The sequence below is a fragment of the Heloderma suspectum genome, chromosome 5 (assembly GCF_057233095.1).
Source record: "Heloderma suspectum isolate Gila_16-S chromosome 5, 16-S_ref, whole genome shotgun sequence".
NCBI classification, from domain to species: domain Eukaryota; kingdom Metazoa; phylum Chordata; class Lepidosauria; order Squamata; family Helodermatidae; genus Heloderma; species Heloderma suspectum.
This window is the reverse complement of record NC_139462.1, coordinates 38,891,215-38,908,679: the sequence shown is the minus strand read 5'-3', so window position 1 is coordinate 38,908,679 and position 17,465 is coordinate 38,891,215. Positions and strand designations below refer to the sequence as shown.

At 42.3% G+C, this 17,465-nt stretch overlaps 1 protein-coding gene across 3 annotated transcripts in view; it reads right to left on the bottom strand.

Moving 5' to 3' along the window:
• The window catches only part of MCUB (mitochondrial calcium uniporter dominant negative subunit beta), an 85,314-nt gene that overhangs the window by 9,392 nt on the left and 58,457 nt on the right, over positions 1-17,465 (bottom strand). For all 3 annotated transcript variants that reach the window (XM_084855844.1, XM_084855845.1, XM_084855846.1), the window contains exons 2-3: positions 4,506-4,581; positions 1,395-1,562 (exon numbers count right to left, since the gene is read on the bottom strand). In XM_084855844.1, coding sequence (XP_084711970.1) covers positions 1,395-1,562; positions 4,506-4,581 — 244 coding nt within the window. The remainder of the gene's footprint in view (positions 1-1,394; positions 1,563-4,505; positions 4,582-17,465) is intronic.

Sequence of the window (17,465 nt, the reverse complement as noted above, 5' to 3'; positions counted from 1 at the left end):
AGCACAACAGAGGCGTTGATAAAGCATTTAGCTACAAGTTTGGAACTTGGCCTGTTTCTCTGTGTAACCATCACACAAACTAAATATGCCGTAGGCAAATCCATACTGGCATTTCCCGATTGGAATTCTGTCACCTGGACTCCTGCTGGGCTTCTGATGACTGAAGCTGTAAACCAAGTACAACAGCTTTATTTTCCACCCACTCTATTTGGGTTGCAATCTGGCACAACATCATTTAAAAAGGAAAAAGAATTAAACATTTATGTGTATGAAATAGTCTGTTTGCTATTTTGTTTGTTTTGTTCGACAACAAAGCATTCACAAATAAGAACACATTAGCACAAAAGTGCTGACAAATGTAAATGGAAGTGAGATTCAGTATGCTAATAAAAGTGCAACTGATGTTTGGGAAAAGAAAGGAGGTCAGGGTAGAATCTTTAAAACAGAAATGTTTGTTTGAAACCATCACACAAACGCTCTTTTGCACCTGTTGAAGTGTTAATTTCATCTGTCCTAGAGCTTAAAAAACAGTGGAGGAGTAATGAGTATAACTACAACAGTATTCTGCAAAAGAATTTTTCATTTAATGGTGGGGGTGCATAACTGTCAGCCAGACTTCTCTTTATCTGTGCTTATAAACAGCTACAGAACAGAAAATGAAATGAAGCTGCAGGTGCATCAAGAATGGTTTCACTGGAAGTCTGCTAATCTCTTCAGTAGAAATTAATGACAGGAATATTAATATATTTTTTTCTTTCTAGCACAAGGAGAGAAACATGCAGTTGTTCTCTCAAACAGACTTTGTAGGGACCACTGACTCTTGTTGAAACCTCTAAGCATCCATTAACCCCCCCACCCCAACAAACCTCTAGTCCTCTCTTTTGTGGAACTACATTTGAAAATGTAGTGGAATAAATGCTAAAAAGAGAATTCATTCTCACCTGCAGAGAATTAAACATCTGAGGCATTTGCGGTTCAGAAAAGAACGTAACTGTTCTTATGGAAGGTCAACAGATCTGTCCAATTTTTGTTGCCAGGTCCACCTCCAGTGTCCCTCACTCAGGGCTCCCACTTCCTTTTTGCTGCTGCTGCCCGTTCCCTCTACAGCAAAGCTAGTGAGTGGGTGAAAATGCAAATGAATGGGAAGGAAAAGAAACAGCAGCAGTAGGGGCCACTAGGTGGTAATGATGGGTCCCCTGCCAGGATGAAGGTCGTAGCTGGTGCCCAACATGGTTAAGCCCTGATGTTAGCCCTGCTCATGGCTAAGCTTCTCATTGAAGGGGGGAAAGCAAACATTAATAGTATAGCACAATTTTCTAAAATCAGATGTTGCTATGCATGAAAGGAATTGGAGTTGAACTACTTTACTTTCAAGGTGATAGCACCGTTAGTACCTGCTGTGAAGGCTTCTACCTTTTCAATGGCATTATCTTCTCTCTGTATGTCCTGTAAGAAGGCTCCCACAGTCATTAGCATCGGCTTGACAGTAAACTGGCATCGTTCCTTTCTTGAGGGCAACGTAAGGGTTATCATAGGCAGTCCGTGTTTATAATTAACAGTTACTTCGGGTGGGTGGGTGGGGGAGCAAAAGAAGAAGAAGAAAGGCATTTCATTTTATTTATAATCAGACACTTACCAAAGAAAACAGTAAGTTAAAGCACATCTTGAAAAGCTTGGCAAAACAGAAAGGCTTGATGTATTTTCCTGTATACAACCATGTACACTACCAACCTAATCAATAAATATTAGTACAAGGTCAAACACTGAAACATTTGCCTGGGGAGTCTCTTCTACATTATACAAGCACAACTGAGAAGGCCTCACTCTGGAAGCCCACAGGTCTAAATTATAGGATGTGGAGCAAGAACCTTCAAGATGAATTCAACAGGTGGTTGAAGAAAAAGCATTCTTTGTAATAAACAGGCCTCATAGCAGCCTTCCCCAACTTGATGCCCTCCAGATGTGTTGGATTATATAACTCCCCAAGTCAATGCACTAAATCCAGAATAATTGCTGGCTGGGCTGAAATTTAGCAGCATCTCTCTCTTTAAACTCTGTAAGGCATCCTTCCCCAGCCTGGTGCCTTGCAGATGTGTTGTAGTCCAACACATGGCAGGGGTTGCACTGGGGCACATCTGGCCCACACCTTGTCCAAAGATGGAGAAGCTCTATACAGTCAGTAAAAACAAGACCTGGAGCTGACTGTGGCTCAAATCATGAGCTTCTTATCGCAAAATTTCGGCTTAAATTGAAGAACGTCGGGAAAACCACTAAACCATTCAGGTATGACCTAAATCATATCCCTTATGAATATACAGTGGAGGTGAGGAATAGATTTCAGGGATTAGACCTGATAGAGTGCCTGAGGAACTATGGATGGAGATCCGTAACATTGTTCAGGAGGCAGCAACTAAATTCATCCCAAAGAAAAAGAAATGCAAGAAAGCAAAGTGACTGTCTGATGAGGCTTTACAAGTAGCTGAGGAAAGAAGGGAAGCGAAAAGCAAGGGAGAAAGGGGAAGATATATCCAACTGAATGCAGAGTTCCAGAGAATAGCAAGGAGAGACAAGAAGGCCTTCTTAAATGAACAATGCAAAGAAATCGAGGAAAACAATAGAATGGGAAAGACTAGAGATCTTTTCAAGAAAATCGGAGACATCAAGGGAACATTTTGTGCAAAGACGGGCATGATAAAGGTCAAAGAAGGCAGGGACCTAACAGAAGCAGATGAGATTAAGAAGAGGTAGAAAGAATACACAGAAGAACTATACAGGAAAGATCTGAATGTCCCTGATAGCCATGATAGTTTGGTCACTGAACTTGAGCCGGACATCCTAGAGAGTGAAGTCAAATGGGCCTTAGGAAGCATTACTAACAACAAAGCTAGTGGAGATGACAGTCTTCCAGCTGAGCTATTTAAGATCCTAAAAGATGATGCTGTTACAGTGCTGCACTCAATATGCCAACAAATTTGGAACACTCAACAATGGCCACAAGACTGGAAAAGGTCAGTTTACATTCCAATTCCAAAGAAGGGCAACGCCAAAGAGTGTTCAAACTACTGTACAATTGCGCTCATTTCACATGCCAGCAAGGTGATGCTCAAAATCCTACAAGCTAGGCTTCAGCAGTATGTGAACCGATAACTACCAGAAGTACAAGCTGGGTTTCAAAGAGGCAGAGGAACTAGAGAGCAAATCGCCAACATTCGCTGGATCATGGAGAAAGCAAGAGAATTCCAGAAAAACGTCTATTTCTGCTTCATTAACTACACTAAAGCCTTTGATTGTGTGGGTCGCAACAAAACATGGCAAATTCTTAAAGGGATGGGGGTACCAGACCACCTTACCTGTCTCCTGAGAAACCTGTACGAGGGTCAAGAAGCAACAGTAAGAACTGGACATGGAACAACCGATTGGTTCAAAATTGGGAAAGGAGTATGACAAGGCTGTATATTGTCGCCCTGCTTATTTAACTTATATACAGATTACATCATGAGAAACGCTGGGTTGGATGAATCATAGGTCGGAATTAAGATTGCCGGGAGAATTATCAACAACCTCAGATACACAGACGATACCACCCTAATGGCAGAAAGCGAAGAGGATCTCAAGAGCCTCTTGTTGAGGGTGAAAGAGGAGAGTGCAAAAGCTGGTTTGAAACTCAACATTAAATAAACTAAGATCATGGCATCTGGCCCCATCACTTCCTGGCATATAGAAGGGGAAGAAATGGAAGCAGTGACAGATTTTATTTTCTTGGGCTCCAAGATCACCGCAGACAGTGACTATAGCCATGAAATTAAAAGACGCTTGCTCCTTGGGAGGAAAGCTATGGCAAACCTAGACAGCATAGTAAGAAGCAGACACATCACCTTGCTGACAAAGGTTCGTATAATCAAAGCTATGGTTTTCCCAATAGCACCGTATGGCTGTGAGAACTGGACTATAAGGAAGGCTGAGCACCAAAGCATCGATGCTTTCGAACTGTGGTGCTGGAGAAGACTCTTACGAGTCCCCTGGACTGCAAGGAGGTCCAATCAGTCAATCCTAAAGGAAATCAACCCTGACTGCTCACTGGAAGGACAGATGCTGAAGCTCAAATATTTTGGCCACCTAATGCGAAGAGAAAACTCTCTGGAAAAGACCCTGATGCTGGGAAAGATTGAAGGCAAAAGGAGAAGGGGACGGTAGAGGATGGGATGGCTAGATAGCATCACCGATGCAATGAATATGAACTTGAGCACGCTCCGGGAGAGAGTGCAGGGCAGGAAGGCCTGGCGTGCTCTGGTCCATGGGGTCACGAAGTGTCGGACACGACTGAACAGCAACAAAAATATTATTCAAGGAGAGCAGGGAATGCTTAGAGTCAAAAGCACTGGAGAGCCATAAAAATTTGTGGGCTTCCAATTTTTCAGAATAAAAGCAACTCATTTCTTGGGTATCCAAAACGGTGGGCAATTGGTTTATTTGATATGAAAACAACAACTTATAATGAAGCTTACCATCAGATGGCACTAGTGTGCTATAAAGTGCTCTTCTGTGATGTCTTAGGTTTCCGGCTTGTCTCACACACAGCATCTGCAAAGATTGATTAGATGTCAGAGTTTTCACCTGAGTACATTCAAGATAAGGTCTGCTTTTCATCCCTCAGTTTCCTCCCCCAGAGCCCACTGAATAGCTTAGAAGACAAAATATTATTGAAGATTCCAGTTTCAGAACAAAGTCTGCCAAGATTCTGGGTAATGCGCAACAAACAAGGAAGTCGGTCAATCATACTGCCATAAGTAGCAATGCTACAAACCTCATAAAATCAAAAACTCTTGAGCCACTTTTATCCATTAGGTTGAAAATATTTCTGAAAGGTAATCTTTTGGAAGAGGGAACAGTTCTCGATGGAGATGTGTAACATACTAGGTTAAAATATTACCATGGACAAAACTGTAACAGAAAATGTAATTCTTAAACAGCAACAAGGGACCTTTAAATTCAGAAATAGGATATATGAGGTTAACAGCAAACCCCCAAATATTAAAGAAACAAACTTCAACACCCGTAAGTAAAAGATTACACACATGGTTTTAAAAGTGAGTACCTAAGCCAATTCAAGATCAAATTTGGAGTGTGAGGGGAAATATTCATAGGATAATTAAACTATGAATTACACCTCTGGGGAGTTGGTTTTTCTTATGAAAAGTAGGGTTTGGGGGTGACATGACCAATTTCGAGTGTAGAAGAGGCAAATGGGTAGGGGATGCTTAACACGGCTTAATCGCTCCAAATTCCCCCAACCTGTTTCCCTTCTCATGGGGTCCCAAATGCAGGCACACACTCTGTAGTAGTATCCAATGCTGCTGGACCTACTGGGATTACACCAGCGTAAGGCCAAAAATCACACATGGGGGATTCCTACCTGCTTCAGGCAATACACACTACCACCATTCACGGCTTATTATTTTCTCATCAGTGTCATCACACAGCCTCAGCTAGGGTGGAAAAAACCTCCCTGGCCTACCTATTCAAGATCCCAGTCATTCTTAATAGGAGGAGGCCATTGCTCAGTGGGAGAGCACACGTTTTACATACAGAAGGCCCCAGGTTCAACCTCCAGCATCTCTAGGTAGGGCTAGGAAAGAATCCTGCCTGAAATCCTGAATACCTGTGGCCTGTAGGTGTTGATAGTACTAGATAGACCAATGGTCTTACTCAGTATAAGACAGCTTTCTATTGTGAAGTTAATGGCAGATGGTGACACAGAGGAAGACTTGAGTTTAAACAAAGAGGAAGACTTGAGCTTTTCTTCCTCACTATGTTGGCCCATCTTTTACTGAAGCCACATTTGGATACAGGCATATCCTCCTAGGCTACCCCAATACCATTTTCTTGATGACCCCTCCCCACTCTGATCTCCAGTAGAAATGACAAGGCGCATCAAGGTTTTGTTTTTAAAGAACTGACGTATTGCTCTGGGCACCAGTGCTGGTAAACATACATGCCCTTTTGAAGAGAAAGCCAGCAGCAAGAAAAAGCAGAAGGGAGGAACAGGCCCCAATACATCTACTCAGCATGATCACCACAGCGAGTGTGACACCACCAAGTGGTGAGTGTGACAAGCGACCAGCCTTCCTTCCAACTTTGAAGCTGGACAGGTCATGGGGGGTCATCCAGACAGTTCCTTTGCCCCTCCTTTTGCTATGGAAAGCATGGAGGGGGGACTTGACAGACCGGGGGGGGGGGCAGGGTGTCTTCTGGCGACTACAATTTTGGGCCTGGCCATGAAGCCATCAAAAGTTGCAGACCTCTGTAGATGAGTGAAGTCTCCCCAGCATCTGTGAATCGAGTCAAGGTGTTTCTCTGGCCTAGTCAAGCTTGATGGGAAGGCAGAGAAAGAGGATTGTGAAGGAAGTTAGCATGGTAAGATGCTACTCCCTACACTATTCTGCAGAGAAGAGAGGGTCAAAACCATGAAAAAGTGATTCCTAAATATGTACAGACATATGAAAAAATATGGGTAGAGGACTAAAAATGCATTTAAAATACTATAGATCTATTTCCGGATTGATGAAACAAAAATGGAACTAGGCTGTGAATGTAAATCCACCTTCCTTCATAGCTCATTGATTCTAAAATCTTGGCATATGAAACCGAACTTCTGGATTTTCACATATGGAGCTAAAAGCAGCGTGGAGGGGGGGGATTTTAATAATGGATTACGCAATCCTGTGCATGTTTAGACAGAGAAAAGGCCTACAACTCCCAGCATCCCCCAGCCCAGCATTCCCCAGCCAGCAAAATTATCAGAACACAGAAAACTTATTTATTCCTGCTTAAAAAGGAAGTTTCCTTTTAGCAGTGGTCCATTATTTCTGCTTTTAGTCAATATCCAATTATCTGTGGTTCTGGTTACTGTATCCTGCTGTCAAATTCTAGTATTGTTTTATTTCATTTGCTACCAATCTTCTAGCATAAGTTGCAAGTTAAACCTCATTTCCAAATAATCAATTTAATATACTCATTTGCCCAAACTGTCAGGAAGCTTGCAATGACCAACCTTATTCTTTGCTTGTAAAATAACGAATCCACATTAACATATACAGCAACATTGCTTGCTTATCATCTCAAATGTGATTTAAAACCCGCTCTGCCAAAAGAATTGCAAAGCAATAAAAGGGTTGCTGTGAATGCTAGAAATGGAATCTAAACAAGGAACACTTTGCTGTGCAATGATGCACTACAACTATTTATCATGACAAGTTCCTACTTAAGGGAGGTTGGTAGATAAAATGAGGGTGGGAAGGATCAGTCAACACTGCCAATGCTTGCTTAACACAAACAAATCTGACCAAGAGCGTACCGGCTTATGCTGTATGCTAACTCTCAGTGTTCACCATACAGTGCATGCATGCTATTATAGTAAAGAAAAAGTGAAGCTTGAAACATTTATCACTTTCCTTTAAAAATCTCAGTTGGCTCAATCTTACAACCAGGTTTTCTGTTGGTAACTCTTTGACATTTATGACTGCAAAATCAGCAATATCTGCAACCAGTGGAAAGAAACTACAGCTCATATACAACAAACTGGTTCTAGAACTAACTTTTCAGCTAAAAAGGCAGACGAAACCATACTTCAGAGCAGTTGTGGAATACCACTGGGCAAAGACAATGAATCTACATCCGTCTTGCAAATAAACGGGATTTTGACCTGAAATCAGAACTATAACTTCTAAGCAATTGGTTAAGAACATAACAGGAGCTGTGCTGGATCAAACCAAAGGCCAATCAAGTCTAGCATTCTGTTCCTACAATGGCCAACCATATTGCTAAGGGAAGTCCACAAGCAGGACAAGAAATCTCAGAATTTCTCTGTCCAGAGCTGTTTTACCACCCATCTAGTGATGTTGTGACCATTTGAGGAGAAATGCTTGCATAGATGAGCAACCTGGCATGCTCATAAGCAGGATCAGGGTGAACATACCCCTGCTTGCATGCTGCAAACAGGGCTGTAATTGTCCTGAGGCATCTCTATACCTGTGCAATTTATTGCACATTCATGATTGTGAAACAGTCACGGAGGTTTGCGGGTCCATTACAGGACACTGTAATCCTTCAGTGATTTCTCCCTATTTCCCCCTGAAATGGCAACCCACCCCAGTATTCTTGCCAAGAAAACAGCATGGAACGTATCACAAGGCTAAAAGAGATGATGCCGGAAGATGAGCCCCTCAGGTCGGAAGGTGTCCAATATGCTACTGGGGAAGAGCAGAGGGTATTTCCAAGTAGCGCCAGAAAGAGTGAAGCGGCTGGGCCAAACCCGAAAGGACACTCAGCTGTGGATGTGTCTGGCGGTGAAAAGAAAATCCGATGCTGTAAAGAACAATATTGTTTAGGAACCTGGAATGTCAGATCAATGAATCAAGGTAAGCTGGAGGTGGTCAAACATGAGATGGCAAGATTGAACATCGACATCTTGGGAATCAGCGAACTAAAATGGACAGGCATGGGCGAATTTAATTCAGGTGACCATCATATCTACTATTGTGGGCAAGAATCCCTTAGAAGAAATGGAGTAGCACTCATAGTCAACAAAAGGGTGGGAAAAGCAGTACTGGGGTACAATCTTAAAAACGATAGAATGATCTCAGTACGAATCCAAGGCAAACCATTCAACATCACAGTAATTCAAGTCTATGCCCCAGCCACTGAGGCAGAAGAAGCTGAGGTTGATCGCTTCTATGAAGACCTACAACACCTTCTAGAACTAACACCAACAAAAGATGTCCTCTTCATCATAGGGGATTGGAATGCTAAAGTAGGAAGTCAAGAAATCACCGGGATAACAGGCAGGCATGGCCTTGATGTACAAAATGAAGCAGGACAAAAGCTAATAGAGTTTTGCCAAGAGAACATGCTGATCATAGCAAACACTCTTTTCCAACAGCACAAGAGGCGACTCTACACATGGACGTCACCAGATGGTCAATATCGAAATCAGATTGATTATGTCCTTTGCAGCCAAAGATGGAGAAGCTCCATACAGTCAGTAAAAACAAGACCTGGAGCTGACTGTGGCTCAGATCATGAGCTGCTTCTTGCAAAATTTCGGCTTAAATTGAAGAACGTCGGGAAAACCACTAAACCGTTCAGGTATGACCTCAATCATATCCCTGATGAATATACAGTGGAGGTGAGGAATAGATTTCAGGGATTAGACCCGATAGACAGAGTGCCTGAGGAACTATGGACGGAGGTCCGTAACACTGTTCAGGAGGCAGCAACGAAATCCGTCCCAAAGAAAAAGAAATGCAAGAAAGCAAAGTGGCTGTCTGATGAGGCTTTACAAGTAGCTCACGAAAGAAGGGAAGCGAAAAGCAAGGGAGAAAGGGGAAGATATACCCAACTGAATGCAGAGTTCCAGAGAATAGCAAGGAGAGACAAGAAGGCCTTCTTAAATGAACAACGCAAAGAAATCGAGGAAAACAACAGAATGGGAAAGACTAGAGATCTCTTCAAGAAAATTGGAGATCTCAAGGGAACGTTTTGTGCAAAGACGGGCATTATAAAGGACAAAGAAGGCAGGGACCTAACAGAAGCAGATGAGATTAAGAAGAGGTGGCAAGAATACACAGAAGAACTATACAGGAAAGATCTGAATGTCCCTGATAGCCATGATAGTGCGGTCACTGAACTTGAGCCGGACATCCTAGAGAGTGAAGTCAAGTGGGCCTTAGGAAGCATTACTAACAACAAAGCTAGCGGAGATGACAGTATTCCAGCCGAGCTATTTAAAATCCTAAAAGATGATGCTGTTAAAGTGCTGCATTCAATATGCCAACAAATCTGGAACACTCAACAGTGGCCACAAGACTGGAAAAGGTCAGTTTACATTCCAATTCCAAAGAAGAGCAACGCCAAAGAGAGTTCAAACTACCGCACAATTGAGCTCATTTCACATGCCAGCAAGGTGATGCTCAAAATCCTACAAGCTAGGCTTCAGCAGTATGCAAACCGAGAACTACCGGAAGTACAAGCTGGGTTTCAAAGAGGCAGAGGAACTAGAGAGCAAATCGCCAACATTCGCTGGATCATGGAGAAAGCAAGAGAATTCCAGAAAAACGTCTATTTCTGCTTCACTGACTATGCTAAAGCCTTTGATTGTGTGGATCACAACAAACTGTGGCAAATTCTGAAAGTGATGGGAGTACCAGACCACCTTACCTGTCTCCTGAGAAACCTGTACGAGGGTCAAGAAGCAACAGTAAGAACCAGACATGGAACAACTGATTGGTTCAAAATTGGGAAAGGAGTACGACAAGGCTGCATATTGTCACCCTGCTTATTTAACTTATATGCAGAGTACATCATGAGAAATGCCGGGTTGGATGAATCAGAGGTCGGAATTAAGAATGCTGGGAGAATTATCAACAACCTCCGATATGCAGACGATACCACCCTAATGGTAGAAAGCAAAGAGGATCTAAAGAGCCTCTTGTTGAGGGTGAAAGAAGAGAGTGCAAAAGCTGGTTTGAAACTCAACATTAAAAAAACTAAGATCATGGCATCTGGCCCTATCACCTCCTGGCATATAGAAGGGGAAGAAATGGAAGCAGTGACAGATTTTACTTTCTTGGGCTCCAAGATCACCGCAGACGGTGACTGTAGCCATGAAATTAAAAGACGCTTGCTCCTTGGGAGGAAAGCTATGGCAAACCTAGACAGCATAGTAAGAAGCAGAGACATCACCTTGCCGACAAAGGTCCGTCTAATCAAAGCTATGGTTTTCCCAGTAGTAATGTAGGGCTGTGAGAGCTGGACTATAAGGAAGGCTGAGCGCCAAAGAATTGATGCTTTCGAACTGTGGTGCTGGAGAAGACTCTTACGAGTCCCCTGGACTGCAAGGAGGTCAAATCAGTCCATCCTAGAGGAAATCAACCCTGACTGCTCATTGGAAGGACAGATACTGAAGCTGAAGTTGAAATATTTTGGCCACCTAATGCGAAGAGAAAACTCCCTGGAAAAGACCCTGATGCTGGGAAAGACTGAAGGCAAAAGGAGAAGGGGACGGCAGAGGATGAGATGGCTAGATAGCATCACGGATGCAATGAATATGAACTTGAGCACGCTCCGGGAGAGAGCGCAGGACAGGAAGGCCTGGCGTGCTCTGGTCCATGGGGTCACGAAGAGTCAGACACGACTGAACGACTGAACAACAACAACAACAACATCCTGTGTTATTCCCAAACAGAAAAAAATGCAGTATTTTTTCAGTCTGCAAAACAGGAGTGCCATGACCTGCCCGTGTACTTCTCCCACAGTGTGAAAACCCGCTTTGTTGGGAGCTGTTGGCGGCATGGGCAAGATGATGATGGCAGTGACGTCTGGGTGGTGGACATGTCAGTATACTGACTTGCCAGCTTGTTGCCATGCCATGACTAAATGCAACACACCAATTTTTGCTCTCAACTTCAGCTGCTTACTCCACAACACAGAATGGCCAGCATGCAGCAGTCCGTCAGGAAACTGGTGCCTGTGCGGGACGGGTTCAGGCAATTTGGTGGAGGTTGCTGTCCACCCACATTGTGTGTCAATCACAACCAAACCACCAGTAATCTGCAAGGGGAGGGAAGGGGGCAGGAACCAGGCAGGAAATGTTGTGATGCCCCCAGTGCAAGTAATGGCTTTTTATGGAAAAGAAGCCACCCCATGAAAAGGAAGGAACGGAATATAGCGAGATAGAAACAACTGCGTAAAGGAGTCTTATCTAGTCCCGCAATGAAACCGGATGGAGAAAGCCCCGGTACTGATGCGGATTTCTGCCCATGTGTGATGAACCCCCTGATCCTGAAAACACCCACCTGCCACTTCCCTTCCACTTTCTCCAAGGCAAATAAACTGACCTTGAGGGCAAACAAAGAAGGAGGCAGTGACAGAACAGACGGGAGAGACAGAAGAAAACAGAGCACCTTTTCACGCTGGGGACTGGTCTGGGATTACAAGTCCCAGCATCTCTAGTGGGAAAATGAAACTTTGCATGCAGTTCCTCTTACCAAGAAAGCCTCCAGATTGATATGTTTAGCAGTGACATTGATAATCGCTAAATGTGACAGCAACAGAACCAATCTGGGCCCTTGTCAATTCCCTACAGAAAAAGTCAGGAGATTTAAGGCACAAATTATCTGTACTGTGTGTGCTCAGCTGAAATTCCCACCCACCCACATTTTTTCTGCCCAAGTTGTTTTAAGCCAAGGAGTGGGGTTACTTCCAATTATAGAACCCCACTATGAGAAAGAACAGCTACACAGAAAAATATTTTGGGAGGAATGCACAGTTAAGGGCAGGGGTGGGGAAGAAGAGCTCAGCTGCTCTCCCACTTGCCCATGCTGCACATGTCTCTCCATATCCCAATTTAGGGATTCAGCGGCAGACCCGGTTCTGCGCCGGGGTTTATCAGCATCACGTCTAGTGTGGCCCTAACTACAACAAATAATTAGTCCTCTAAATCTATTCTCGAGATTATTACAATGACGCTTTCATGTACACTGTAGATGAAATTAATCAAAGCATTATTGCTTAATTAAAATTTACTGCTGTGACCTGTACTATACATTGCAAATTCAGTACCTTTCCTGAACCAAATGGTTAGTCTTGCAAAAATTTCACAATACAGGATTTCTTCCAGTACTAAAGTAAAATTAATGATCCGTAAAGAGGCAAGCACAGCTACCACAGGCTACAGGCTACAAATGTTCACAAAGATGTGCACCAACATTGAATGCTGTCTAACTTTAAAATAATATTGGTCGCAGTAGTCGTACTGATCTAAATGATTTCATCTTAGCTTTCTATTGTGATTTTAAAATGCACTGTTCCTTTGTTGGGGTAGATTTATATACCAATTTAATCTTTAATATAGGAATTGGGATTTATTTGCTTCCTGAGAAAAAATGAGGACAGAATTTTACACCGAGAAGTCTTTTGTATGAGAAATAAAAATGTGTAATAAAAATATTGCCCTCTGCCCTCTACACCCACGCCCACAAATGAGAATCCGAAAGGTGCCATAGGCCACCTGTTGTTTCCACATCCTTATATTACTAGGTGTTCCAGTTCATCAGCCCCACTTTTAGTGGTACTGTGGCAAAGAATGACGGACGGGAGGTTCTCCCTCCACCTCTTTATCACTGTGCACCATGATTGGAGGATCATGGCTTTGCCATTCTTCAGTACGTATGATACCAGTCTTTGCAGCCCATTAAACCCCAAAACCGAAGATAGCGGCTCCTTTGTAGGATGTGGTTGCCTGTCCAGGGGTAAATCAGACACATTATGTCTAAATGTACCATATGTACATTTATGGTAACCATTAACTGGCAGTCACTCCCAGAAACTCTGCACTGCTTCCCTGCTTCCCAAAAGAGTGCTTTGGGCACAATCTCAGAGGTGACCACCTCTCAGAGGTGACCACCTATCCAATGCAGGGCAGGAGAAGCACGGATGGGGTTGTTCCCTCGGCGCTCCTCCTGCCCTGCATTTTCTGCTAGACAGCCGATTTCGGCACTAGATGTGTCGTACCAGCATTTCCACCTGCCCCGCCCCAGAACACCCCCCGGAAAGCCCCGTTTCAGCAGCTCTGTGCTCCTCCGCTGTCTAGCGGCCATAGGATTGTTCCCTTATGCACTCAAATCTCCTGAACAGAATTTCTGGGAACAGGGAGTTTTTTATATTTAACCACTGCATCTTAGAAGCTGCAAACCAACTATCTACTGTAGAGAACAATTCAAGGTAATTAACACACACATAAGAGCCAGGGAGCTGCACACAAGGAAGCAACAATGCACTGTTTGTGTGCACACCAATTTTGATTTACAGAAAGGAGCACGCCCTTCCAACGTCTGAAATGAGGAAGAGGTGTTTGTACGACTAGTAGTGGCCCAAAACACTGGATGAGGCTCAGTCCTATTTATTTTATTATAGTGCATATCAAAACTGTTAGCCATGTGCCGCACATAAAGCGCTATATGCAAAATATTAGAATACAGTCAGAATTTAAACATTATTTCTTGTTTAAAAACCTGACTGAGAAAACTCCAGCAGCACGCAATCTAAATTGCTGGCTGAAGTGCTGCTCAGATAAATTAGTGTTTTGGGAGCCAAGCTTTCAGCAAACAGAAGAAATCAGAATGAATTTCACACAGCTTAGAAAATGCAGTTCAAAGGAGTGACATGATTCAAGAGCTGAAACTGCCCTGTAATGAGCCTCTACAAGTCTACAGATGATTGGGAAGCCGGAGGGGAAGAGGCAGAACATGTTCAACTAATGCAAGCAAGAAGAACATGGTAGCAGACCCAGTTGTGTATTTTTTAAAATGTGCATCCACCAAGCTTGCAGAAGTTGCCTATCCAAAATGCTTGTTTGTCTCAGAAAATATTAATTCTCTAGTACAGATTTATGCCAAGTGAAATTGCTGCAGTTCAGAAGTCAACCATCCTAGACTGGTTTCATGGACTTGTAATTCAAAGCCTCTGTGAAAGATAACACTGTAGAAGAATGCAAGAGATAATGAAGAGGATACTAAATAGTCTATCTCCATAATTTTAGAAACATTTAGGGCACAATCCTATGCATGTTTAAATGGAAAAAAGTCCTACAACCCCCAGCATTCCCCAGCCCAGCTAACATGGCTGGATGGGGAATGCTAGGAGTTGTAGGACTTTTTCCTGTCTTAACAAGCATAAGATGTGTCTTTAAAAGCTTTATGTGGCACCACTGTATTAAGAGTTTAATTATTACATCCCACTTTTATTAATGAGCAATCTTTTTGTCGCCTTCTCTGCAGTTCTTGGAATTAACTTACATTATCAAGCATGTAGTGACTACTCCATTTGAAAATACACTGGTATATTGAGTTACATCTCAAACCAGCAATAATAAAGAATACACCATAAAAACACACCATTTCCTCCTTTTCCTAGGACCAAGATTAAAGATCGTATTTCCTCTCAACTGTACGTTCCTAATCACAATATGACAGTATAACCTACCAAATAAAATACCTCAGAAGTTCATTCATTCTATTTTCCTCTGTAATTGGGCTTTGCAGGGGAAGAAACATTGCAAAAGTGACAGTGGATTTATGTTTATAATGCACCGATTTTCTGAAGATACCTCTTTACATCTCCTTCACAATAAAGCTAAGGAGTTTTTTCTTCTTTTTATGAAGTCCATGATTGTGGTCATAGTGGAGGAACTCTAAAAGTTACTTATTCAAAACCTAAAATTATAGTAGGTGTTTGGAAAACAATGTTTACAGTCCTTCTAATGGATTTATTTGTGCATTTTATTCCTATACTTTTCACACTTTGCTTTTATCTAGAAGTACGGCCTCCATTCCCCTGCATCCCATAAGATAATGTTCAGCTAAATCGCAGAGTGCTCCTCGCCTGTGTTTTCTGAAGTTTCATAAAAGGCCAACACTGACATTTTTCCTGCAATTACCAATCGAAATCTACTGCAAAGCTTAAATGTAGCCCATTTTCTTTTTTCTCTATTACAGGGGTACAGAATCTCTTTTAGTCCAAGAGTCAAATTCCATTTCAGAGAAGCTCTTGGGGGCTGCATTTCAGTGGTAGGTGGGGCCAAAGGCAAAAGAGTCAGGGTGAAAAAAATAAAAATACCAGCAGATTTTAGTTTATAGCTTTTAATGCCGGTAACTAATCCTTAGCAGAGGCATTCCAACTATTTAGAATGGGAGAAAAACTCCACAGAGTGTTCCAGGAAACCACCACATCACCAGTAGTTGTGGGAAAAGGCATGGCCATATGGGGAACCCCAGAGGGCCAGACTGGGATTTCAGAAGGGCCGGAATTTGGCCCCTGGGTCTGAGGTTCTGCACTCCTGACTCTATTACAATAATACCTCTTTCCGAGAAAAAATATAGCAGGTTTTGCTAAAGTGAAATGACCATTCATGAGAATAAAGTCATCTAGGACAGGGGTCCCCAACCTTTTTGGACCTGTGGGCACATTTGGGAATTTGAGAAACTGCTGTGGGCACCACCACAAAACGCCTAATCAGCAGATCGTTGCTTTGGCATTTACCAATCACACTGATGGATCTTAGGCTGTGTCTTATTCACCACAAACATTTGTTTCATGTCTATTGGACAACTGCAACATCTCTTTAATACGGTATTGTCTAATTCAGCTAATTGCTGGTGGTGCAATACAGCTAATGCTTCTTTTAAATTTATGGTTTGGCAATGTCCAGTAGTTGCTTCTTTGGGGGAGGAGGTTTTACACAAATAAATTTTGTACTGGAACAGTCATTAATATTCACTGATGTACATGCTCTTTTAAATTATCTACCTACTTCATGGAAATTAACAAATGGTCAGCGAAAATGGATTCTTTGTGACCTTTTGACAGTTAAAAGACTGATATTACAACATTGAAAGGACAGACACTCACCTCCTATAATGCTATGGACTGAGGACCTTACAATGCTTTCAATATCTGAATAGGTGGCATAAAGATGCCACCTTCAAATGAATACTTATTTGGATATTTGGTCCACTTTTGTTGAAGCATATGTATAACTGCTAGAAACTTGTATGCATTTCATACAAATCTATGTATGAATATTAAAAAATGGGGTGGAGATATATTGTAGGTGCACCACACTGAAGGCCCATTGGGGAACCATTTGCGGGTGCCATTGGAAGTGTCCACAGGTGCCATGTTAGGGACCCCAATCTAGGACAAAATGCCACTGCACAGCATCTATCAAGAATTCAGCAGACCAAGGTGCACATTCACATCAGAGAGCTAAATCTGCATATAGGCAACAAAAGCGTTAGTGTAAAAAATCTGACAGGTACTATGCTGAGAAACAGGCAGACTCAGTTCCATTGGAAAGTCCTCTACAAACTCGCTACCTTAACTCCAATTTCTAAGAAACGAGCTGAATATACATAGTTTAAATCATGACAACTGAATTTTTAAGAATCAGTTTTAATAATGTAAGTTGTAATACATAACGCAGATAAGTAAACATGGGCTTGGATCCAAGGATTCCACGGTATCAGTGGAATTACATTCTGCTTGCATAGAAGGATATCTGAATCCAAGCCATTGCTTTTTGATGTATTGCCTATCTTTTTTTTTCTCTTTTTTTTTTAAGCCTGTAGGTTTAAGCAGGATTTGGACAACATATATCAAACTTACTTTTCATAACTTAGAAAGATACTCTATATGAAGCTCAAAGATTAGATGAGTTTCCCCCCAGCAAGTTTAGAAAGGACCAGATAAACAACTTGCTATATAAGCACTGCTATACAGGTAGGAAAATTATGGGAAAATTATAATTGCACACTTCAAGAATACTGCAAGACTTTCTTAGAACAAGACATTGCATTTAAGTTACTATATACTTTGCTTTTATGTTATTCACTTTGAGGTACCTTTCCTTT